We start from the raw sequence: 24,730 nt of genomic DNA, 5'->3' as shown, positions 1-24,730 counted from the left end.
CCTGGGTCCTGGGACTCAAACTCACCTTGTTGTCTAGGCAAGTGTCCTCACCTGCCGTCTTGCTGGCTTTCTTACAATTTTAGTATCTGAATTCTTTTTTTTTTTTTAAAGATTTATTTATTATTTTGTGTAAGTACACTGTAGCTGTCTTCAGACATACCAGAAGAGGGCATCAGATCTCATTACAGATGGTTGTGAGCCATCATGTGGTTGCTGGGATTTGAACTCAGGACCTTTGGAAGAACAGTCAGTGCTCTTAACCACTGAGCCATCTCTCCAGCCCCGTATCTGAATTCTTAAGTTGTGGTATTTAGGTGATCTGAAATCATTTTGTCTTGCTGTCTTCCCAGTAGCCAGGGCCATGTTGTCGCATGGCTGCCTGGGTCTGAAAGGAGCTGGACGGGTGGTGAGATCCTCCACTGCCTGTGATGACCCCACAGGCTGCACTTGTGCTGATCTGTTTGATCATGGCCTCTGTTGTGTTGTGGGCAGTGGTCTTTGTCACTGGTTTGGTTCCTCTCTCTGGAAATGTTGGGGTCTTGCCCCACCTGAAATGATGCAGTGTGGTTCTATGATCCTTGTTTTGTGGGGGCGTTCACGAGGCTGTTCACTCTGGGAGTTTCCTGTTTTACTAGTTATTTTTTTGTTTTTTGATTTTGTTTTTTGTTTTTTTCTGTTCTCTTCAGAATTCTTACTAGACATATGTTGGATTTCACATTGATTCTTTAACTTTTAAACCTTTTTCTTATTTTAATTTTGTTTGTGGTTTTTTTTTTGTTTTTTGTTTTTTGTTTTTTTTTGCTTGTTTTTAAAAGACAGAGTCTCTATTATTATACAGTCCCTGGTTGTCCTGGAACTCACTGTATAGACCAGAATGGCCTCAAACCTACAGACATCTGCCTGCTTCTGTGTCCCAAGTGCTGGGATAAAAGGCATATACACACTCATTCCAGTGTGTTAATAGATTGTATTTTTTAAAATGTGTGCTGAAGTGTTTTGTCTGAGTGTGTGTATGTGCATCACGTGCATGCAATACCTTCAGAGGCCAGGAGAGGGTGGTTTATCTGCTGGGACTGGAGTTGTGAGCCACTGTGTGGGTGCTGAGATTTGAACCTGGGTCCTCTGAAAGAACAACCAGTGCTCTTACCCAGCTATTTCTCTAAGCCTGGGTGTTTTTTTAAAAAAAACCCTCTCAAGGCAGTGACTCCCCTGAAATACTCCGTTCTATTCTAATGACTTCCCACCCCACCCACGTCCATCATTTTTTAAAACATACTTTTATTTTCGGCCCTGCCTTCTGTTCCTCTCATTTCCTTCTTGTGTTTTAATGTTAGGGCCTTTTCTACATGGAACGGTGCATTATCTGTTAAGATTGACTTTTTCAAAGCTAACTAGAAAGTAGCTTTGCTGGGAACAGACATTGAGTCCTCTGGAAGGGCAGTGAGTGCTCTTAATCACTGCACCGTCTCTCAGAAATCCCTGTAACTCCAGTTCCTGGAGATACAGTGCCCTCCTCTAGCTTCTTCAGATATCTATGCCTCTCCCTCTCCCTGTCTCTCTCTCTCTCACATACACACAAATTAAAAAGAGAAAAAGGAGGTAGCTTTGTAACCCTGGGCAGGGTGGCTCACTGGTGGGCAGCATCCTTGGAATGGATGTGTGAATGAGGACAAGGGTTACCGAGCTGTCTTAGCTCCTGTAGCTCTGTTCTCTCGGGCATATCAGTCTTTGCAGAGACTGTCAGGCCTAGCATCCAGGGTCCAGTGTCAGGCAGAAGGGGGCAGGAAGGCTCTTAGGCAGGAGCTGTAACCTAAGCCCTCTTTTCCACGGTGTGTTTTCTATGTGTTTTCACTTATACCTGGTAGCCTTGAGTGGCAGCTGGTTTGGGCAGTTATCTAGTGGCACAGGATGTGGCAGGGCCTAGAATTCCCTTGCCCTTTTAGATGGGTTTCTGTTATTTTTAAGAACCATTTGCATACTTTCTGCTGTAGCCATGTTTTGTCCTCATCTTTGGGGCTCTCTGTGTGTAAGGTCCGACTGCCCTCAACTCTGCCATCCTCCTTCAGCCTCCTGAATGCTGGCATTCCAGGGCTGTACCACCATATGTATTTTTAAATAATGCTAGGTGGGTGTTTTGGCTTTGTGTGTTTATTCTATAAATAAATGTAGGACAGTCTAATAAAAATTTAAAAGACAGAACAAACACATTTTACTATTATGTTGAGGGCTTGTATTGCTATTGTTTTGTTCTGCTTTTAAAATTGTTTCAGGGCTGGAGAGATGGTTCAGTGGTTAAGAGCACTGACTGCTCTTCCAGAGGTCCCCAGTTCAATTCCCAGCAACCACATGATGGCTCACCACCATCTGTAATGGGATCTGATGCCCTCTTCTGGTGTGTCTGAAGACAGCTACAGTGTACTCATATAAAATAAAAGAAATAAATCTTAGGAAAAAAAAGAAGGAAGTTTTATTAAAAATAAATAAATAAAATGAAATTGTTTGAGACGCAAAAGGCTTTCAAGCATTCTATCAGGAATCATCCTGTCCCCTTTCCAGAGCCATTGCTTCTCTGTCAGCTTCCCTTACTGACCTTGGCAGTTGGAAGAGTGCTGCTCTTTGGCTTCCTCTCTAGCTCTGTGTGCAATTCTCTGTTTTCTTTGCAGCTCTTAGGAGAGTACGAATCCCTCGGCAAAGAACACGGGCGAGTAAAGGTAAGGGTCAGTCCAGGCTTTGCGTCGGGCTTTCCATAGGTACTGGCTTGGGAAGCAAAATGCCTGGCCCTTCTTCCCATTCTCCATCCATAGCTGTTTGAAAGTCCATGTGTTTGCCCTTCCTCTGTTGATGTCTTTATGTTCAAATATCTGCCCTACTTGACTGACACGTTTGCTTGCAAGATCTGTTAATGTACCAAGTACTATTGCATGGCTGTTGCTTTTGATATGGCTTGAGAAGAAACTGGGCAGAAGTTGATTGCATACACTCAGATGACCATCTACTCCTTGTAAAATTAGAATTCTCAAAGCAGTAGTGTTTATGGAGTAGTAAAAATCTATACATTGTATCTGAATTCTTAACTGAGGCTCTGTTTGGAGTTACATATCTGGTCTCAGTGAGTCCTCACAGTAAAGCTGCACTCTGGCCAGTCAACTGGATGCAGTAGGGGACAGTGGATTTGTAAGGTTTGGGAACCCTCTGTAGCTACAGCTAAGACTGAGTTTGTCAGGCCTGCAAATCACTAAAGGTTTTTGTCATGCTGTTCTGCTAAGCTTTCCGTCACCTCTGGACCTAACGCAGATCCCTCTTACTGTGAGCTTGCTTCTAATTAGGCAGGCAGTACGCTGCATCTGTTAGTCCCTGGGAGAGGACAGTGTTATTGCTTCCCCCTGGAGTTGCCCAGATTGGTTCCCCGGCTCGGCTCGTGCCATCCTTGCTGAGTTCCATTGCAGTTAACAGCTGGCTGTTTAGCCTTACGTTTGCTTTATATTACACATTTTGAAGTAAAAGGTTCCATCTGAGAGCTTATCTCCAGTTATGTAAATTCTTTCTCCCCTTAGGATACATTAAACACAACTGAGAACAAATTGCTTGATGCACACACTCAGATTTCTGACTTGAAAAGGTAAGTGTCCTACAAATAAAAACTGCTAATTGTCCTTTGTGTTTGTATTGACAGTAAGGAAGAGAAACTCTCTCAAGGACTTTCAAAGCCATTTGAGATCTAGTAGTATCCTAATCCTTGGGCATGTAAATGCATTACATTTTAGCTTAGGACATTTTTAAATGATTAGAATATATTGGTGATTGAGTCTCAGGTATGTGCATTTCTCCAGACATTTTGCTTTGTTTTTTTTCAGCACAATGAGAAGTCTGATTGAAGTCTGATCATAAATGATCCATATTGCAGATGACTAAAAACATCAAAATTAGGGCTAGAGAGGTGGCTTGGTGATTAAGAGCACACACCACTCTTCCAGAATCCCCAAGTTCAGTTCCCAGCACCATGGGAGGTGCACTGTAACCCCCTGAGTATGTACAAGTGCATACTCTTAAAACTAAATCCTTTAATATTTATTTATTTATATATATATATGAATACATCATAGCTGTCTTCTGGTAAGAAGAGGGCATCAAATCCCATTACAGATGGTTGTGAGCCACCATGTGGTTGCTGGGACTTGAACTCAGGACCGTTGAAAGAGCAGTCAGTGCTCTTAACCACTGAGCCATCTCTCCAGCCCCCAAAACTAAATCCTTTAAAAAAAGGAAACTTTAAATTGGCCTCTGAGCATACCTTTTATAGTTGTGTTTGGGTCAAATCCAACCCCAGGGTTAGAGTCACTTTAATCTGAAGGATTTACACAGAAAAGAGCAGCAAGGTGTCTCGACTTGCCACCTGCCTGATCCAGTCGCTCCTTACCACGTTGGAGGGCATACCTGTCATGTTAGAGCTGTTCCTTCCCAGGCCTGCCTGTATTCCCTCAGCTTTCCTACTGGCCCCCATACAGTTTTAAAGAATGGAAAGAGGGACAGTGAGCCTTATGACTCCCCCAGATCCCACAAGGTGGCAGGAGAGAACCAACACCTCAGAGTCAGTTAGCCTTTGACTTCCACATATCCACACCTCAACACACACACACACACACACACACACACACACACACACACACACACTGATTGAAATAAATGAATTAAATTAATAAATTTTACAAAAAGAACTAACTAACTGGAAACACTTGAAGTTGGCTGGGGTAGTTATCTTCTAGTCAGAAAACTGAAGGGAGCTTTTATTCCGAATGTAGTACAAATGAGATGGGTTGCTGCCTCATCTCTGAATTGAAAGTTGTTGAGAAGATTTTGTCTTTTTATAATAAAAGATATTTTAATTTATTTAATATTTAATAAATTATTTCAATTAAAATATTAATGACTATTATATATTTAATGAATTTTTTTTTATTTATTAAAGGAGCCTTTGCCTCTTCTAAAAATCAAGATGCTATTTTTTGAAATTTAATTTCTGACTTCATGCTTCACAGAATCCTGACTGTCCTTTTTTTCTGTAGTTATAGTCTGTGAAACGCTGCTCTGCAGAGCCCCGTGTATTTCCTGTCCTGATTATTTCTGGTTTTTTGTTTGTTTGTTTGTGGTTTTTTGTTTGTTTGTTTCTTGCTTGTTTGTTTATTTTCTTTGAACTTTTCCAAGTGTAATGGTGCCCTTTAACTGTGAAGAAGGTTTCTGAGCAGCAGGCTATCACAGCCTTCCAGAAGAGGGACGATTAGGTAACATCTGGTATTCGAGCTGTGTGTGTAGTCCGCTTTGCTGTGTTTAATACTCTAACTGCTTGTGACCTAGGACAATCTCAAAGCTTGAGGCTCAGGTGAAGCAGGCAGAGCACGAGAGTATGCTGAGTCTTCGCAATGGCGCTAAAGTTCCCGAGAGGCCGTCCCGGTCCAAGTAAGTGACTCCACATAGTGTGGCCTTCTATTCCTCAGGGGAGCTGGAGATGAATTATCTATAGTCTTAGATGCATGTTAAAGTCACAGTCGACGGATGTCAGCCACATCCCTACAAAGAAGTGTTTTTGAGGATAAGAAAAACAGAGTCAGGTGGCATGAGAGCCTCCGGCAAGCCATGTGTTCCTGATGCTGGCCCTACCCCTCTCCACGTGACCATAAGCATAGCTCCTGCTTTTTCACTCCGTCTTTCTCATGTAAGCAGCGTTCAAAAAGATGTCTTTCTTTTTGGGTAGGTATATAGACTTAAGTTCAGAAGCAGGTGTGGGACTCCTGGAGCTGGAGTTACTGGTGGCTTGGAGCCACTGGTCATGAGTGCTAGGAACTGAGCGTGGGTCTATTGCAAAAACAGTGAGCTCTGAGCCATCTCTCCAGCCCTATGCAGTTTTTAATAAGAGTTATACATGGGATTATTCTTTTCAAGTGTTTATTCTCCATGTTTGCCATCATTCTCCTGTTTGGCTTTCCATTCCAGAATCTTTTTGTTGGCTTTGTCCTTGTATTGAGGTCAATGTTCATGTGGACAGTTGTGCCAGTAGCTCCCCCTCCCCCCATCCCATTCAGTGTGGATGACAGCCAGGCATGGTGGCACACGCCTTTAATATCAGCATTTAGAGGCAGAAGCAGTTGGATCTCTATGAGTTTGAGGCTATCCTGGTCTACATAGTAAGTTTCAGGCCAGCCAGGGCTACAGAAAGATACCCTGTCTCTAAAACAAAACAGTAACAAACACCAAGGTAAACACCAAGGAAACACCAGTGTATTCCTTTCTATAAACTGGATTACTTTGCTGGTCTGCTGAGCTTTGTAATGTCCTCCCACAACCCTAACTCCATCATCTTTCTGATGGGTGTGGTTTGACATTGTCCTGTTCTCTGCATCTTTGAAAAGAAGGGGAAACAGTCTCTTGAAGTGGCACACGCCTTTAATCCCAGCACTGGGGAGGCAGAGGCAGGCGGATCTCGAGGCCAGCCTGGTCTACAGAGAGAGTTCTAGGACAGCCAGGGCTACACAGTGAGACCCTGCCTCAAAAGAAAAAAAGGAGAAGGAGGAAGAAAGAAGAAGAGGAGGAGGAAGAAGAAGAGAAAGAGGAGAAGAAAGAGAAGGAAAACAAGAAGAAAGGAAGCAAAGCCTTGAGTGTGAGAAGCAGCCTTGAACTCTTTTTATGGTTCTTGCTTCAGTTAGAAGTTGCAAAAGGATGGAGCTTCGTTTTACCAGCTGCCTCTCCAGTGACATTCGCAAGGGGGGCACAAGTAATTACCTATAAGAACAAGATACTGGACTGGAGCACATTTTAAAGTTTTACCACTAAAAGTCAGTCTCATACACACACACATAAATTTTCTATTTATTTATATCCCAAATGCTGTCCCACCTCCGGCCCCCTCATCACAGACACCTCCCCAACTCCCCTTCTCCTCTGAGAGGGTAGGCATCCCCTGGTTCCTCCCCCACCCTGGTGCATCAAGTCTCTGCCAGGATAGGTGTATTCTCCCTCTCACTGAGGCCAGACAAGGCAGCCCTGTTGGGGAATGGATACCATGGTCAGACTGCAGCTTTAGGGAGAGCCTCTGCTTCAGTTGTTGGGGAGCCCACACGGAGACTGAGCTGCTTGTCTGCTACATAGGAGTGGGGGGCCTCATTCCAGCCCGTGTGTGCTTTGGTTGGTGGTTCTGTCTCTAAGAGTTTCCATAGGCCCAGTTTATTTGACTATGTTGGTCTTCCTGTGGGGGTTTCCATTCCCTTCAGGGTCTTCAGTCTTTCCCATAACTCTTCCATAAGTGTCTCCAATCTCCATCCAATATTTGCCCTTGGGAAGCTGTATCTGTTTCAGTCAGCTGCTGGGTAGAGCCTCTTAGAGGACAGCTATGCTAGGCTCCTGTCTGCAAGTATTACAGAATATCATTAGTAGAGTCAGGGATTGGTGCTTGCCCATGGGATGGGTTTCAAACTGGGCCAGTTACTGGTTAACCATTCCTTCAGTCTCTGCTCCATCTTTGTCCTTGCATTTCTCTTAGACAGGACAGAGTTGGGGTCAAAAGGTTTGTGGGTGGGTTGGTGTCCTTATCCCTCCAGTAGGGGTCCTACCTGGCTACAGGAGGTGGCCTCTTCAGGTTTTCAGGTTCCAGGTCCCCACTGTTAGGCTTCTTGGCTAAAGCCACCCATATTGTTTCCTGGGAGCCTCCTCTCCCCACCCCCACCATCCCAGGTCTCTAAATTCCTAAAGATTCTTCCCATCCCCCAACTCCAGCAGCTGCAGATGTCCATTCATTCCCCTGGCCCCCTGGGTCTCTCTCCTGTCTCTCTACCACCTGACACCCCCCCCCCCCCCCCGCCCCATCCCATTCCCTTCTCCCTCCCCTCTCCCTCCCCTTTCCCACCACTTCCCTTCCTTCCTCCTCCTCCTCTGATTTGTTCCCCCTTCTAAGTATGATTAAAGCATCCTTGCTTGGACTTTCCTTCTTGTTTAGCATCTTTGGATCTGTGGGGTATATCATGGGTATTGTGTACTTTATGGCTAACATCCACTTGACAGTGAGTACATACTATGCATGCCCTTTTGGGTCTGGGTTACCTCACTCAGGATGCTATTTTCTTTTCTTTTTTTTTTTAAGATTTATTTATTATATCTAAGTACACTGTAGCTGTCTTCAGACACACCAGAAGAGGGCGTCAGATCTTATTAAGGATGGTTGTGAGCCACCATGTGGTTGCTGGGATTTGAACTCATGACCTTTGGAAGAGTAGTCGGTGCTCTTACCCGCTGAGCCATCTCTCCAGCCCCAGGATGCTATTTTCTAGTTCCATCCATTTGACTGCAAAATTCATGATGGTCATGTTTTAATAGCTGAATACTATTCCATTGTGTAAATGACGCACATTTTCTATGTCCATTCTTTGGTTGAGTTGTTTCCAGTTTCTGGCTATTATGAATCAAGTTGTTATGAACACAATGGAGCATATGTCCTTGTGGGATGGTGGAACATCTTTTGGGTATATGCTCAGAAACAGTATAGCTGGGTCTTCAGGTAGAACTATTTCCAATTTTCTGAGGAACTGCCAGATTTATTTTCAGATTGGTTGTACAAGTTTGCAGTCCCAGCACCATTTGTTGAAGATGCTTTCTTTTTCCATTGTATGGTTTTGGCTTCATTGTCAAAAAATTCTACCAGAGAACTCCTACAGCTGATAAACCAGAAATGGAGGAGTGTTCCCCTTTCTCCACATCTTCGCCAGTGTGTGCTGTTGCTTGAGTTTTTGATCTTAGCCATTCTGATTGGTGTAAGGTGGAATTGCAGGGTCGTTTTGATTTGCATTCCCTGCTGAGTCAGGAAGTTGAGCATTTCTTTAGGTGCTTCTCAGCCATTTGAGGTTCCTCTGTTGAAATTCTGTTTAGTTCTGTACCCCATTTTTTAAATTGTATTATTTGGTTTGTTGGAGTCTAACTTCATGAATCTTTATACATTTTGGATAATAGCCCTCTGTCAGGTATAGGGTTGGTAAAGATCTTTGCCTAATCTGTAGGTTGCTGTTTTGTCCTATTGACAGTGTCCTTTGCCTTAGAGAAGCTTTTCAGTTCCATGAGGTCCCATTTATCAATTTGTCATCTTAGAGCCTGAGCCATTGGTGTTCTGTTCAGGAAATTATCTCCTGTGGCATTGAAGGCTATTCCCCACTTTCTCTTCCATGAGATTTCGTGTATCTATTTTTATATTGAGGTTCTTGATCCACTTGGACTTGAGTTTTGTGCAGGGGGATAGATATGGATCTATTTGTATTCTTCTACATGCAGACATCCAGGTAGACCAGCACCACTTGTTGTTGAAAATGCTTTCTTTTTCCATTTTGGCTTCTTTGTCAAAAATTTTTACCAGAGAACTCCTATAGCTGATAAACAACTTCAGCAAAGTGGCTGCATAGAAAAATCAGTAGCCTTCCTCTATACAAATGACAAACGGGCAGAAAAAGGAACTAAGGAAACAACAAGCTACAAATAATATAAAATATCTTGGTGTGACTCTAACCAAGCAAGTGAGGGGTCTCTATGACAAGAACTCCAAAGTCCTTGAAGATCTCAGAAGATGGAAAGATCTCCCATGCTCATGAATAGGAAGGATTAACATAGTGAAAGTAGCCATCTTACCAAAAGCAAACTACAGGTTCAGTACAAGCCCCATCAAAATTCCAACACAATTCTTTACAGACCTTGAGAGAGCAATTCTCAACTTCATTTGGAAAAACAGAAACCCCATGATAGCCAGAACCATCCAGAACCACGAAGAACTGGAACTCAGCACCCTGCCCTCAGGCTTCTTCAGAGCAACGGTGGTAAGAACTGCATGGCATTGGTACAGACAGGTGGATCAATGGAATCGAATCGAAGACTCAGAAATGAGCTGACAGTTTATCTTTTGTTAACGGAAAGACCTTTGGGGATGGATCTATATTAAGCTGTGGTTTTCTGCTTTAGTTCTCTAGAATTATCTTATCGTAATCTTTTGTTTTTGAGACAGTCTTTATTTGTCCCAGTACTCACTCTGTAGCTCAGGTTAGCCTCAGACTTACAGTGATCCTCTCCCCTCTGCCCCCCAATACTAAGATTGCAGGAACGTACTGCCCTGGCACAGTGTTAGCTGGATGGCACATTTACAGAAGAAGGCTCTAACTATTAGAATTCAGTTTTTAGTTATGATTTCGGTATAAGGTATATTACTAAGTAGTTCATTATTTCATAATGATGTCTGTCAGAAATGAAGTTGTGCTTTCTGACCCTCCCTAAGCTGTAATTATCAAAACACTTTCCATGTCTTTGTTGAGTAATAGAATATAATGGATTCTTGTATTTAAAAGAAAAGTTAGGGACTAGAGAGATGGCGTGGTAATTAAGGGCATTCCCTCCTCCAGAGAACCAGTGCTCAACATTTGTGCTGGCAGCACAGCAAGCAATCGCTCATAACTCCAGTGTTGGGGGACATGACGCCCTCTTCTGAACACTGGGAACTACACTCGTGTACACAGGCTCCCATTCACAGACACACAGACCTATCATTGAAAAGAAGAATGATTTTTAAAATCGTTTTTAAAAAGTAAAGTAATATAGGGCCGTGCTGTGTCTCAGCAGCTGAGGACAGTGGCCACAGAGTGTGAGCACCCGAGCCGTGTGAGCACCCGAGCCTGAGCCCACATTGGGAAGGACAGAACCAGTTCCTAAGAGTTGTTTTCTGACCTCCCACATGTCAGCCATGACAGACATGCAAGCCTACTCTCACAAGAAAAAGAAATCAAGAGATCGTAAAAAGGAAAATTTAGCCAGATATAGTAGCGCATACACTTGCACTTCCGGCTCTTGGGAGGTGGGTGCTGGATGATCAGTTCAAGGTCATCCTTGGCTACACAGCCGGTTTGATATCAAGCCCGGCCTATGGAAGACCTTGTCTCAAACAAAAAAGGATAAATCAGACCAGCCAAAAGGAACCAAAGGCAAAAATGAAGTTTTGAGAACAAGCAAAAGAAGGGGCATAAAGTTTGGTGTTCAAGAGCCCTTTTGTGGGTTGGCATGCAAGGTGCCAGGGTGGTGAGAGCGCTGCTCATTCATATTGTTATAAGCAGGAGGCAGAGTGAGCATATGACCTGCAAAGGCCTGACCCCAGTGACCTTTTCCCACCAGCTAGGCTGCATACCCCTAAGGCCCCATAATTTTCCCAGCAGTATCAGCATCTCAGGATCTGATGTCAAACACAGGAGCCTGTAGGGGACATTCATTTACACCATGATACGTGGCTTGGATAGTCATAGCAAGAAGTCAGGTAGCCCTAGGTGACATTGTGGATTAATCATAGATAGCTTTCTAAGTTATTGTTAGGTGATTGGATTTTAACCTGTAGTCCATTGAGAATTCTCTTGAAGATTTTGATTTTAGGGTTTTTTTTTTTTAGTCAGGGTTTGTTTGTGTAGCCCTGGCTGACCTAGAACTTCATATGTAGTCCAGGCTGGCCCCAACCTGATCTTCCTGCTCCTTTATCCCAGATATGCTGGGATTAAAGGTGTATGCCATTATACCTGGTTTTAAAGATTGTGTGTGTGTGTGTGTGTGTGTGTGTGTGTGTGTGTGTGTGTGGTGTTCATTTGCCATGGTATCCATGGAAGCTGGTGGATCATTTTATTTCCTAGAGTTTTCTACTTCCTTCTTTATATAGATTCTAGGGATGAAACGGAGTCATGAGTCTTTTGGGTAAGTGCTTTATCTACCGAGTCATCTCCCTGGCCCTGAAGGTTCTGTGTAATCAAAAGTGCCGCCTGGCTTTTGTATATGTACAGCCCTGTCAGGAGGGAGAGCTTAGTTAGCCATTGTTGTTCTGGGAGAGCAGGGTTTGGGTATCTGGTATCTGTAAGAGTGATGGTTGAGGGCCAGGGAGGCAGCTCAGTGTACAGAGGTGTTTGCTACCAGGTCTTATGACCTCATGGCTGAAGAAGAGAAGCAGCTTCCAAAAGTTGTGCTCTGACTTCTACACACACATCACAGCATGTCTGCACACACAATAGAAAGAAATGTAATATGGTATATATATGTATATATAATTACAAGAAGAAAGAGCTTGGAAGGTTCTGGAGGTGGAATCCACAGAACATGGTTGTGTATTGGCTGATGAGACAAGAGAGGGACAGCTCAGGCTGGAGAGATGGCTCAGCGGTTAAGAGAACTGACTGCTCTTCCAGAGGTCCCGAGTTCAATTCCCAGCAGCCATGTGGTGGCTCACAGCCATCTATAATGGGATCTGATGCCCTCTTCTGGTGTGTCTGAAGACAGCTACAGTGTACTCATATACAGAAAATGAATAAATCTTTTTTAAAAAAGAGAGAGGGACAGCTCAGAACACATAAAGAGATCAGACCTTCACGAAGCTCTCTGCTTGTGATTTACACGGATTTGAAGCAGAAATCAAGCAGGCAATTGTAAATGTAGGCTCGGAGCTCAGAACTCCTAGCCTGGAGTCCCAGCGTTGGAGCCAGTTATTTCCGAATGGTCCTTACAGGGTTGATGGGAGCTGAATGTCAGTAGGAGTTGGTGCAAGGCAGAGCTCTTAGGAGCCCTGCTTTCTTGTTGGTTAGAGGAGTTTGGCAGAGGAGCCAGCGAACCAGCCACTGCAAGTGAGGGGGGAACTGAAGCAGCCATAGTCACTGAATGCTGTTGAGACGGCCTGTGGGAGCTACAAGCTGGAGACTGCTTTGACTCAGGAGTGTGGAGAGTGTGAGACGTGTTTGTAGGGTGCTGCAGACGGCCTACATGTCTAGCACCTGGAAATGCATATGTGTGGTGTCCTTATTCAGTGCGGCCATGGTTGATGGGGAAGGCTTGGCTGGTTACAGCCTTTGGGTCAAAGTCTTCCTACGTAGGATGGAGGAGTTTTTAGTGTTTTTGGCAGGGCTGAGGCTTTATAAGCTCAAGGGCCTAAGTTATCCCAAAACTTAGGAAAATGCTAAGTGTGGGGCTAGAGAGGTAGCTCAGCAGTTTAGAGCACTGCTTGGTCTTCCAGAGGACCTGGGTTCAAGTCCAACACCCCCATGATGGATGGGTCACAGCCCTCTGTGACTCCAGTTCTAGGGGATCTGACACCATTTCTGGCCTCCAGGGACACTAGGCGTGCATGTGATACATAGACATACATGCAGGCAAAACATCCACACATATAAAATAAAACAATAAAAAATAGTAATAAAAATATCCCAGGACTCAGGAGGCAGAGGCAATCAGATCTCTGAGGCCAGTCTGGTATACAAAGCGAGTCCAGGACAGCCAGGTCTATTACACAGAGAAAGCCTGTCTCAAAAAATGAACTAACTAACTAACTAAATAAATAAATAAATAAAAAAAATTTAAAACGCCAGGTATGGCTGGGCAGTGGTGGCACATGCCTTTAATCTCAGCATTTGGGAGGCAGAGGCAAGAGGATCTCTATGAGTTTGAGACCAGCCTGGTATACAGATAGAATTCCAGGACAGCTAACTTCCCCCCTCCCCCCCCCCCAAAAAAAAAAAAAAAAAAAAAGAAAGCCAGGTTTGATAGTTTTAATCCTAGCACTGGAGATTTGGAGATAGGAAGGGTCCCTGATAGTCACTGGCTGTCATTCCAGCCAGAGAAAGACTCTGTCTCAAAGGAGGTGGACAGCCTCTTCTGAGGCTGACATCTGAGCTTGTCCTCCGGCATCCATGTGAATGAATGCACACACATGCGTAAGATATTTAATCCCAGCACTCAGGAAGCAGAAACACGTAGATCTCTGAATTGGAGCTCAACCTTATCTATACAGTGAGTTATAGGCCAGCCAGGGCTAAAGGGCTGTATTGTGATGTCTTGCAGGGGAGGGGGAGCAAAGCAGGTTAACTCATTTGCACATTGCCTTCCTGCTTTTGCATAGCAACAACAAAGCTAAGTAGTTTTTATTCTTTTGCCTTTTTGTAGATTAAAATGTGTATTAAAATGTCTCATCTGGACTGTCAATTTGGAGTAATTTTTTTGTTTTTTGTTTTTTGAGACAGGGTTTCTCTGTGTAGCCCTGGCTGTCCTGGAACTCACTTTGTAGACCAGGCTGTCCTCAAACTCAGAAATCTGCCTGCCTCTGCCACCCGAGTGCTGGTATCTCTTACACGCGTTCTCGCGACCGGCCAGGAAAGACGCAATAAACCGGAATCTTCTGCGGCAAAGCTTTATTGCTTACATCTTCAGGAGCCAGAGAGCAAGAGCTCTATTGCTTACATCTTTAGGAGCCAGAGCGCAAGAGAGCAAGAGAGCAAGAGTGCAAGAGTGCAAGAGTGCAAGAGAGCAAGAGCAAGAGCTTTGTTGCTTACATCTTCAGGAGCCAGAGAGCAAGAGCAAGAGAGAGAATGGCGAAACCCCGTCCCTTTTAAGGAGAAATTATCCTCCACCTAGGACGTGTCACTCCCTGATTGGCTGCAGCCCATCGGCCGAGTTGTCGTCATGGGGAAGGCAGAGCACATGGAGTGGAGAACTACCCTTGGCACATGCGCAGATTATTTGTTTACCACTTATAACACAGGATGTCAGCGCCATCTTGCAATGGCGAATGTGAGGGCGGCTCCCCACAGATCCCCCTTTTCTTTTAATAAGAGCAATAGGCCACCCATATTAATGAGAGTGGAGATAGAGGTCAAATCCCCAGTGTGCAGGTAAAGGAGCCATACACATAACCTCCTTCCAGGCTCATCACCCAGAGGGGTCCTGGTCTGGTCCCGTGTCGTTTTTCCTGGGGAGAAGGACACTTGGACACTCAACCTTCTTGAAAGATGACATGTCTCCCTAGAATAGGCTCATATGTGCCGCAGAGCCCTTCTACTGCAGTGCTTAGCCGTGCAACTCTCTCGGGCTGCTGAAGCACACTCACTCTATCCCGTGCAATGAGACTAGCCTCGTGGGGTGCAAGAGCTGAGTGGCCAGCGACCTATTGCTTAAGCATAGATATATCAGGGGAAGCACCATGTTCTAGAGCTGCAAGTGTCTGGGCAATAACCACCTTGTCTCTCCTAGTTTGGGCCTTAAGCTTACAGACCAACCAAAGAAGCAACACTAATCCACAGCAAAGTGTATCTCCAAATAATCCCACCCATACCCATTCTTTAAAGAAGGAAAATGCTGAGGAGATCCAATTGGGTAATCCTTTGGTCAGGGACAGGTCCAAGTGCGTGGAGTTGACCTGAATAATGGCAATTCTCAATTCCCGAAGGGTCTGTTCAAATTCAGCCGTCCAATTCTGTAACATATACTGAGAAAGACTTTTTGACAAATTAGCTGCCTTAGTAAATTTCTCATACTGAATGGAAGTAACGCACAATCCCGGAAACTTTTGTTCACATCCCAGCTGAGCTATTTGCCATAATACATCTAGTTGTTCCTGGACAAGATCTATGCGTTGATTAATTTCTGCCCATGGAGCATTTTTGGGATTGGAGGATGGCGGCCGCTAAGCCTGCATTAGTGAGGGGTCCCCCAAGCTCTCGACAAACCCTGAGCCAGTCTTGTAAACCTTTGTTCTTTCTTGGGGCTATGGCTGCTCGGCACTCCTGTGTGGCTTGCTCATAAATGAGCTGTTTTACCAGAGGTGCGGCTTGCTCTGAATCTCCAAAAATACGCTCTGCTGCCTCTGTCATTCTGGCCAGAAAAACTGAGAATGACTCCTGAGGTCTCTGGACGATCTTTGTTAGTTGTCCAGTGGCCTCACCTGCTCGGGAGAGCGCCTTCTAGGCCCTAATAGCCGTGGAGGAAATTTGGGCATAAGCTCCCCAGTGGTAGTTTGTTTGATCAGCAGTATAAGCTCCCTGACCCGTTAACAAGTCAAAAGTCTAATCTCTCTGCTCTGGAGTCAAAGCAGCAGCGTTTGCTCGGGCCTGCGCTTGTGCAGCCTCTTGCCATAGAGCTCTCCATTTCATATATTTGCCCATACTAGGGAGAGCGGCTTTTGCAATCATTTGCCAGTCGGCAGGAGTTAGTGCCATGCCGGCAAGCCTGTCTACCTGCACCAAGGTAAAATTAGCATTGGTTCCATATTTACGGACCAACTCGGCAAGCTCTTTAATCTGCACATACTCTACCGGAGCGTGGACACGCCCACCCTCGGCTCCTTCAAAGACCGGAAATGCCTGTTGCATTTTCCTTTGTTCCTCTCTAGGAATGAACGAGTCTGCGCATTGCCTCTCTGTCCATTGCCTCTCTGCGCATGGCTGATGCCTTACACAGGGCGGGGGGGCTCCGCATAGGGCGGAAGTGCACTATGACCTTGAAGCCGACTGCCTGGAGGCTGAACAGCATGCTGGCCTTCGCCAGCCGCTTTTGGCTTTTTCCTTAACTGATTAGCTAGCATTTTATCTGGCTGGTACTTTTTTCTCTCATAACGAGCTGCTTCCTTCTCCAAGTCTGTTTCTTCAGAGGAGAATTCTTCATCTGATTCAGAGCTACTAAGAGCTGGCTCCTTGAGCTCATCTAGTGATGAGTATAGACTCCTTCTCTTAGAGACCTCCGCTAATTGATCTTTTTTCTTTTCTTTTTTCTTTTCCTTCCTTCTAATCTCTCCCCAGGTATTCTTACCTGACCTAAACTTTTCCTCGGGTTCAAGACCCTTGGAAAGGCCTGTATACTTATTTTGTGCACCATATTTCCTCTTTGCTCCTACTCTCTCTCCCCGCTTTACTTCTGATAGATTGCCCTGAATTTCATCCAAAATTTTCAGCCCTGCCTTAACCGCTTGATAACATGTGAAAAGGAACGAAAAGGCTCCTAACACTAGAGAAAGTTCAAGGCCAAACATACCTTGTAAAGCTATTTCCCACTTTACTTCTGATAGACTGTCTTGAATTTCGTTAGAAAGTTCAAGACCAGACTTACTTTGTAAAGCTATTTCCCACTTTACTTCTGATAGACTGTCTTGAATTTCGTTAGAAAGTTTAAGACCAGACTTACCTTGTAAAGCTATACTTACGGGTACCCTGTTCCCCAGCTGAAGAGTTCTGAATCCAGGCTGGATCCTTCTCAACAGTCTGTTTTACGGGAACACTTTATTACCACCGTTCCCCAGCTGAAGAGTTCTGAATTTACGCAGTTGAATCCTTCTCAACAGTCTGTTTTACGGGAACACTTCATTACCATGACCCGCAGTTCTGGTTCCAGAATGAGGGATCTTTCTTGCGCCGGTGATGGTAAATTTCGTCCCGGGTTTTCTTGTCCCGGGATTTCTCGTCCCAGGTCTTCTCGTCCCGGGTTTCGGCACCAACTCTCGCGACCAGCCAGGAAAGACGCAACAAACCGGAATCTTCTGCGGCAAAGTTTTATTGCTTACATCTTCAGGAGCCAGAGAGCAAGAGCAAGAGCTCTATTGCTTACATCTTTAGGAGCCAGAACGCAAGAGAGCAAGAGAGCAAGAGTGCAAGAGTGCAAGAGAGCAAGAGCAAGAGCTTTATTGCTTACATCTTCAGGAGCCAGAGAGCAAGAGCAAGAGAGAGAATGGCGAAACCCCGTCCCTTTTAAGGAGAAATTATCCTCCGCCTAGGACGTGTCACTCCCTGATTGGCTGCAGCCCATCGGCCGAGTTGTCGTCACGGGAAAGGCAGAGCACATGGAGTGGAGAACTACCCTTGGCACATGCACAAATTATTTGTTTACCACTTAGAACACAAGATGTCAGCGCCATCTCGCAACGGCGAATGTGAGGGCGGCTCCCCACAGGTATCAAAGGCGTGCGCCACCATGCCCGGCTTGGAGTAATTTTAATAGTGAAATATAGAACAATAAAAAATTAGGTGAGAAAGAAATAGAATTTTTCTTTTCTTTTCAAAGTGCTGGTGACTGGGGCTGGCAAGATGGCTGAGTGGATAAAGGCCCTTGCCACCAAGCCTGAAATGAGTTTGATCCCTGGATCCACCTGGTGGAAGGAGGAAAATCAGCTCTCGCAAGCTGGGCTCTGAGTTTCACAAATGCTCCGAGATATGTGTAGACCCCTCATAACAAACACATGCAGACATATATAGACAAAGTCAATTTCTACAAAAGAAAATCTAGGAACATTGATCTGGGAAATAGTTACTAGGGCCTTGATGTCAGTTATCCATTGGCGTTATAAGATAAGCCCGTGTTCTTGTAAGTCCATACCAAGTCAGGCTCCTGCACTTTGCAGGTAAACCGTACCCGTTTCTTGTATTATCCATGAAGTAATCTGAAACCATTACAACAAAATCATTAAAGTGCTGGGGATGGGACCCAGGGCCTGGAAAATGCTAGATACAGTGTTACCAATGAGCTCCACCTTTCTGAATTAACACCAGCTTCAGCATGTCCCATAGTTCCGATCTGACAAATGCAGTCAAGGCCTTAAAACTGTGAGGGGGAATGCTGAGTGCCCGTTGAGGACCTTTTCTGCTGTGAGCAGGGAACTGTGGGACTGAAGAGACTCAGCAGGGCTTTAGTTGTTTGTAGTGGAAATCTAAGGGGTGTAGAACAAAGTGAAGGCCTTATGCCCGGTATCACATGCGTGAAACCTTTAAAAGAAATGTGTACATTTTTAAACTGTGTGTGCATGAATGTGTACTCGCCACTGCTTATGTGTGGAAGCCAGAGGACAACTTTCAGGAGTCAGTTCTCTTTCCATCATGTGATTTCCAGGGTCAAACTCAGGTCTCAGGTGGGTGGCAAACCCTCTTACCTACTGAGCCATTCAAAGGCTCATTCGCTTGTGTGTGTGTGTGTGTGTGTGTGTGTGTGTAATTTGTTTTAATGACAGCAAAAATAAAGGACAAGTGTTTAGAATACAAACGATCTACCATAACTTAATAAGAAGGAGACAATTTCTTCCACAGAAAAAGGAAAAAGAGATGTGAAGCTGCACAGAAAAAGAAATCCAAATAGCCAATAGCAATGAAAAGAGGCTCATTTTCCTAAGAAATTGGAAAAATGCCAGTTAAAATAATAGCATGTACCATTTTTGCCATCAGACAGGCCAGACTTAATTCATTCCAAAGTTTGGCAAAGATGAAGAAAGGAACTCACGCATACCAATGGCCGCCTGCAGATTGATGGCGCTTGTCTAGAGGACTGTTTGACAGCAGCCAGAAGCCTGAAGGTGATGGATATGTCCCAGATTTCATGGTTGTGCTTTTAGACATTTGCTTTAGGTTAAGTCTCCCACGTGTTAATAGTAGCGTTGTTGAAACGGCATCCACCACCGGGAGACAAAATCAGCAGAGTGCATTCAGAGGAGAGACGTGATTGACAGCCCTGCACGCCAGCATGAATAAACCATGAACACACTGGAGGAGAAGCGTTAAAGGGTGTGGATAGCATGCCCTTGTTTAACAAATGCAGCTATACATATGTATACAACGTTATGTCTCACAATTAAAAACAAATATGGCTCAGATCTAAGCATCTGTTAAGACTGAGAGTCGGTAGGTGGGCGCTTGTAGTATTCACTGTAATTTCCTAAGAGTGTTTGAAATGTTTCTTAATTTAAAAATTGAGGGAAAAGGGCTCTGTTCTGTTGCTCAGTGGCAGAGAGCCTGTGTGGCAGTGAACAAGGCCTGGGGACAGTTTCAGGCTCACCAGAAGATCGGTTCTGAAAGGACAAGAGTGACCTGGGGTTGAAGTGAAACCTAATCTAGCGGTGAGCTTAACCCAGCAGGTTAAGTATGACATGAGCAGAGAGGAAGACAGCATGCTCTCTTAGGGTTTGCTGCTTCTTTGAAGTCGGACCTGAGGTTATCTCCCCACTGAAGGCCGCTGGGAAGAGCTGTTACAGAGTCAGAGCTTGCTGATCAAGGGGAGGAATGTCCAGGATGAAGTTGATCAGTAGGCCCAGGCAGGTGACAGTTCAGCAAAGCTCAGCCACGGAGGATGGACAGGAAGTAAGGCCCCCGTTGTCCGTCAAGCTGGAGGTTTTACTTCCAGTCAGATAGTGAGAGCTGGACTCAGGGTTGTGAATAGTTGAGGTGGTGGCTGTGCTTTCCCAAGTGGACAGAGGAACTGGAGAAGCTAGGATTGATTGGGGAGCTGAGGGACCCTGGGCTCATTAGCTGCTGGCTGGGATGATACTTGACAGCCGCAGGTACAAAGACAGGGGAGGAATTGGGGTGTTCAGTTTCCTTAGAGCTGTGACCTCTGATGATGACAGAGTCCAGTCGTATCCTTGGAAGTAGATGACTTTGTAGACAGAGTCACTGGGTCTAGAGGTCAAGGATAGCTCTGGAAGTTGCCTCGTGCGGTGGTGACAGCAGGCCTGGAGATGAGATAGGTTTGTGCTGGTTTATTACCTCTATTAGACTGGCTCTGATTGACATTGGTGTGGTTGGACCCAGCCTACTGTGGGCAGTGCCTTTCCTGTGCAGGTAGATCTGGGGTATGGTGTAGAGGGCTTAGTTGTACTGGAGACCGGAGAGCAAGCCAGTAAGCAGCACTCCCTCCATGATCTCTGCTTTCTTTCCTGCCTCCAGGATACTGTTCAACTTCCTACCCTGGCTAAGTAGACCAAGCTGGCCTGGCACTAGAGATCCATGTCCTCTGCATCCTGAATGCTAGAGTTTAAGGCATGGGCTACCATACCCTGCACTGGTTCACAGTCTAGTAGAGGGCAGGGTTTGACAAGGTGTAAACCTCAACAAACTGAGTGTTTAGCATTATTACTATTTACATTTTATTTACTATTTGAGTAAGTGATACGAACCTCGGGGAAGCAAGGTTTTAAAAAGTAGTTTGAGTCAGGCAGTGGCGCATGCCTTTAATCCCAGCACTTGGGAGGCAGAGGCAGGCGGATCTGTGAGTTCAAGGCCAGCCTGGTCTACAGAGTGAGTTCCAGGACAGCCAGGGCTACACAGAGAAATTTTGTCTTGGAAAAAAAAAAAGTAGTTTGTGTTTTATTTATTGTCCTCATCACATGCATACATGTGTGTGCACGCGTGTCTGTGTGTGTGTGTGTGTGTGTGTGTGTGTGTGTGTGTGTGTGTGTGTGTGTGAAGGACAAAAGAAGACAACTTGCAAGGGTCTGTTCTCCCTTTCCACCATATGAGTGCCAGGGATTGAACTCCACATACAGACAGGAAGTGACAGTATAGCCCTGTGCCACTGGTATCATAGGCGCTCTGAGAAGTCGGATAGCAGCTTGATGCAGGTAGTGTTTGCAGGGAATGGGGAAGCAGCCTTGCTTTATCTGCTTCCTCTGAGCGTGTAGAGAGACGGGGACTAAGTGTGCTAGAACGCAGCTAGGGGCTGTGCAGAGCCTTGAGCACCTGACTCTTCCTTATCTTAGGGGAATGTTTAAAAGTTCAGTTGAATCTTAAAACCTTAAAATAGCCGGGTGGTGATTGTGGCAGCACACACCTTTAATTCCAGAACTTGGGAGTCAGAGTTTGAGACCAGCCTGGTCTAAATAACAAATTCCATGACAACCAGGGCTACCACAGAGAAAACGTCTTGAAATCCCCTCCTCCTCAAAAAAGCAAAACAAGACAACAACACAACCCCTTAAAATAGAATTAAGTTTTAAAGTATAGGTTGTCTATACATGGTTTCTAAGTCACGGTACAAATGTAAATCAAACTTGGAGATGGTTGTTTTGATATAAATATTTGCTCTAAATTGAAGTGCAAGGGGCTAGGTAGATGGTTTTGTGGTTAAGAGCACTGGCTGTTCTTCCAGAAGACCAGGGTTCAAGTCCCAGCATCCCCACATGGGGGCTCATAGTTATGGGTAACTCCAATCCTAGGGAATTTAATGTCTTCTGGCTGTGTTGGGTACCACACACACATATGGTACACAAACAAAATATTCACCCACTTTTAATATATATGTTTTCTTTAAACTGAAGGGCAAACCTCGTTGATACTGTGGAATGTTTCTTATCCCTACAGCTCCGTAGCCACCTCGGATGTCAGCAGGAGGAAGTGGCTGATTCCAGGAGCGGAGTACTCCATCTTTACTGGGCAGCCTCTGGACCCCAGGGACAGGAAGCTAGATAAGCAGCTGGAGGAAGCCCTTGTTCCTGGGTGAGATAATGGCAGAGGTCAGCTGAGGAAGGCTTTTGTAGAGATGCAGATGGCTTGGGTAGAGGAAATAGTCAAAAGTTGGCTATGAAAGGGAAGCGGGGCAGGAGTGGGAGAGACAAGAAACAGTTCCTGTCTTGGGATGTCTGCCTTCTCTTTGAAGTTGGACCCAAGGTTCTTCCTGGGTTGTGAAAATCAGGATGGAGGGCGGGTGAAAAGTGGACAGGGTGTGAATCAGCTGTCTTGCAGAGATGGGGGTTGCTAATTATGGAAAGGGGAGGTGTCCACTCAGGATAGTGCTGATGAGTAGACACAGTTGGGTGAGAGTGTAGACAGGATGCCTTGATTAAACACTTGATCTGCTCTTCACCGCCATGAGCTGGGATTCCAGCAGGCGCCACCACATCCACTAGTTGATCTTTTACTGTCTTATCTTTTAGAACCTAGTTTGTGTGGCTTTGGTTTGGCTTGGTTTTTTTCGAGACAGGGTTTCTCTGTGTAGCCCTGGCTGTCCTGGAACTCACTTTGTAGACCAGGCTGGCCTCGAACTCAGAAATCCACCTGCCTCTGCCTCCCAAGTGCTGGGATTAAAGGCGTGCGCCACCACCACCTGGCTTTGTTTTGTTTTTTGCTTGCGAGGTAAGCTCTCTTAGCAGTGGATCCATGTTCTCAGTCCTGAGAGGCCTTTAGAATGTTTCACCTTCATAGGCTTTGTAGCGCTCTCTGCCTGTGCTCAGGGGCACAGTGCAGGCTTGTTGTTAGGACAACAGGAAAATCCTCTCGCTCTCGGGATAGCCTGAGCAAGCTCAGCAGTGTACTCTGGGTACCATAGAGGTGGAAATGTTTGTCTATGCTAGCTTGTTTAAAGGACCATGAAGCACTGGCTTGCTATGTGCAGGTTCAGTTTTAACTACTTGCATTATAACAGCAGCCGTATGAGATAAATGGTCAACTCTCCTGTTGGTCCCGACAGTTCTAGTAAACTTAGCGTGGTTTGCTGTAACTAGTGAGCGTAGACTTAGATACGTTTATGGATTTCTGCAGTTCGGGTGCCAGCAGAGCACCAAGAGGTCTTGGAGAGGGCTTTCCTCCTGGCTGAGTTTCACATGGCCTGTTCGTGGTGTGCACCAGACTACGTGCTCTCTGTTTTCTCCCCCCTCTCTCTTTCACTTTAAATGTATTATTTTCATTTTAAATTTGTATGTGTGTGTTTATGTACAGGGACCTCCTGAGACTAGAGATTTCTTTTTTTTCTTTTTTCTTCTTTTTTTTTTTCGAGACAAGTCTTGCTTGTGTGTCCAAGGTTGGCCTGGAACTCTTGACCATCCTTCTGCTTTAGCCTCCTGAATACTGGGGTTACAGGCATGTGTGCACCACCCAGTCTATTTCCTCCTTTTCTTATAAGGACCTTCAATCCCATCATGAGGCTCCCCTCTCAATGTCCTGTCCAATCTTCCAGCTAAGCTAGGCTGCCTCTGGGCAGTATGGGCTAGGGGGCTTGCAAATGTTCAGCCCACAGCAGTTACAATTGCAGCTACTGTTTTAGATACCATTCTCCTCCAGAAAAGGACTCTTCACTTGGAAGTTCACCAGCGAGCCTCCTGGTTAAAAAGAAGAGGGACACTCCGGACACACCACCGATCATCAAGGCTTTAAAGGAACTTGATGAAGAAAGAGTATTTAAAAGTTGGGGGACACAGACAGAGAAAGAGGATTCTTCAAGTAGTAAGTATTTCTTTAATTGTTTGTTTTGTTTTAAGATTTACTTTGCCAGGCAGTGGTGGCACACGCCTTTTATCCCAGCACGCGGGAGGCAGAGGCAGGCGGTTTTCTGAGTTCGAGGCCAGCCTGGTCTACAGCGTGAGTTCCAGGACAGCCAGGGCTACACAGAGAAACCCTGTCTCGAAAAACCAAAAAAATAAAAAAATTTGCTTATCTTATTTTATGTATGTGAGTACACTGTAGCTGTACAGATGGTTGTGAGCCTTCATGTGGTTGCTGGGAATTGAATTCAGGACTTCTGCTCGCTCTAGTTGGTCCCGCTCGCTCTGGCCCAGAGATTTTATTTATTTATTATATCTAAGTTCACTGTAGCTGTCTTCAGACACACCAGAAGAGGACGTCAGATCCCATCACAGATGGTTGTAAGCCACCATGTGGTTGCTGGAATTTGAACTCAGGACCTTTGGAAGAGCAGCCAATGCTCTTAACTCCTGAGCCATCTCTCCAGCCCATATTTCTTTAATTTTAAGAGTGATTTTATTTTATGTCTGTGAGTGTTTTATCTGCATATATGAATATGCACCCACATGCAAACCTGGTGCCCACGGAAGTATCGGGTTTCCTGGAACCGGGGTTGTGAATGCTTGTGAAGCGCTGTATGGGTGCTGAGACCTGAACCCAAGTTCAGTACTCACTGCAAGTACACTTAGGTGAGGAGCCGTCTTTCTAAAAGCTACCCCAGGAGTACTTTATTCCCTTTTTAATATTGAAAGAAAGAAAAAGGTATCTGCTCTTTTCTTTAATTTATATTATATTCTTTAATATTAGATTTTCCACCAAGCATGGCACTGCATGCTTTTAAGCCCAGCACTTTTGAGGCAGAGGCAGGAGTCTCAGGCCAGCCTAGTTTACATAGTATGTACCATGTCCATCAGAGCTCAAAAAATAAAATATATTTCTCA

At 45.1% G+C, this 24,730-nt stretch overlaps 1 protein-coding gene across 14 annotated transcripts in view; it reads left to right on the top strand.

Moving 5' to 3' along the window:
• Mphosph9 (M-phase phosphoprotein 9) overlaps positions 1–24,730 on the top strand; it is a 78,439-nt gene that overhangs the window by 40,310 nt on the left and 13,399 nt on the right. For 11 of the 14 annotated variants that reach the window (NR_102690.1, XR_001784704.1, XM_006530361.4 and 8 more), the window contains 5 exons: positions 2,664–2,711; positions 3,555–3,619; positions 5,353–5,454; positions 21,915–22,049; positions 23,593–23,771. Coding sequence is in view for 10 of the 14 variants with exons in the window: in XM_006530361.4 (XP_006530424.1) it covers positions 2,664–2,711; positions 3,555–3,619; positions 5,353–5,454; positions 21,915–22,049; positions 23,593–23,771 (529 nt within the window). In the remaining 4 variants the exon portion in view is untranslated. Of the gene's footprint in view, positions 1–2,663; positions 2,712–3,554; positions 3,620–5,352; positions 5,455–9,717; positions 9,843–21,914; positions 22,050–23,592; positions 23,772–24,730 lie in introns of those variants that run through there. The other 3 variants (XR_003955654.1, XR_878687.1, XM_006530366.3) reach the window with 2 other exon arrangements.

The sequence above is a fragment of the Mus musculus genome, chromosome 5 (assembly GCF_000001635.26).
Source record: "Mus musculus strain C57BL/6J chromosome 5, GRCm38.p6 C57BL/6J".
NCBI lineage: Eukaryota > Metazoa > Chordata > Mammalia > Rodentia > Muridae > Mus > Mus musculus.
The sequence above is the reverse complement of the archived record's forward strand: the minus strand, read 5'-3'. Positions and strand labels throughout refer to the sequence as shown.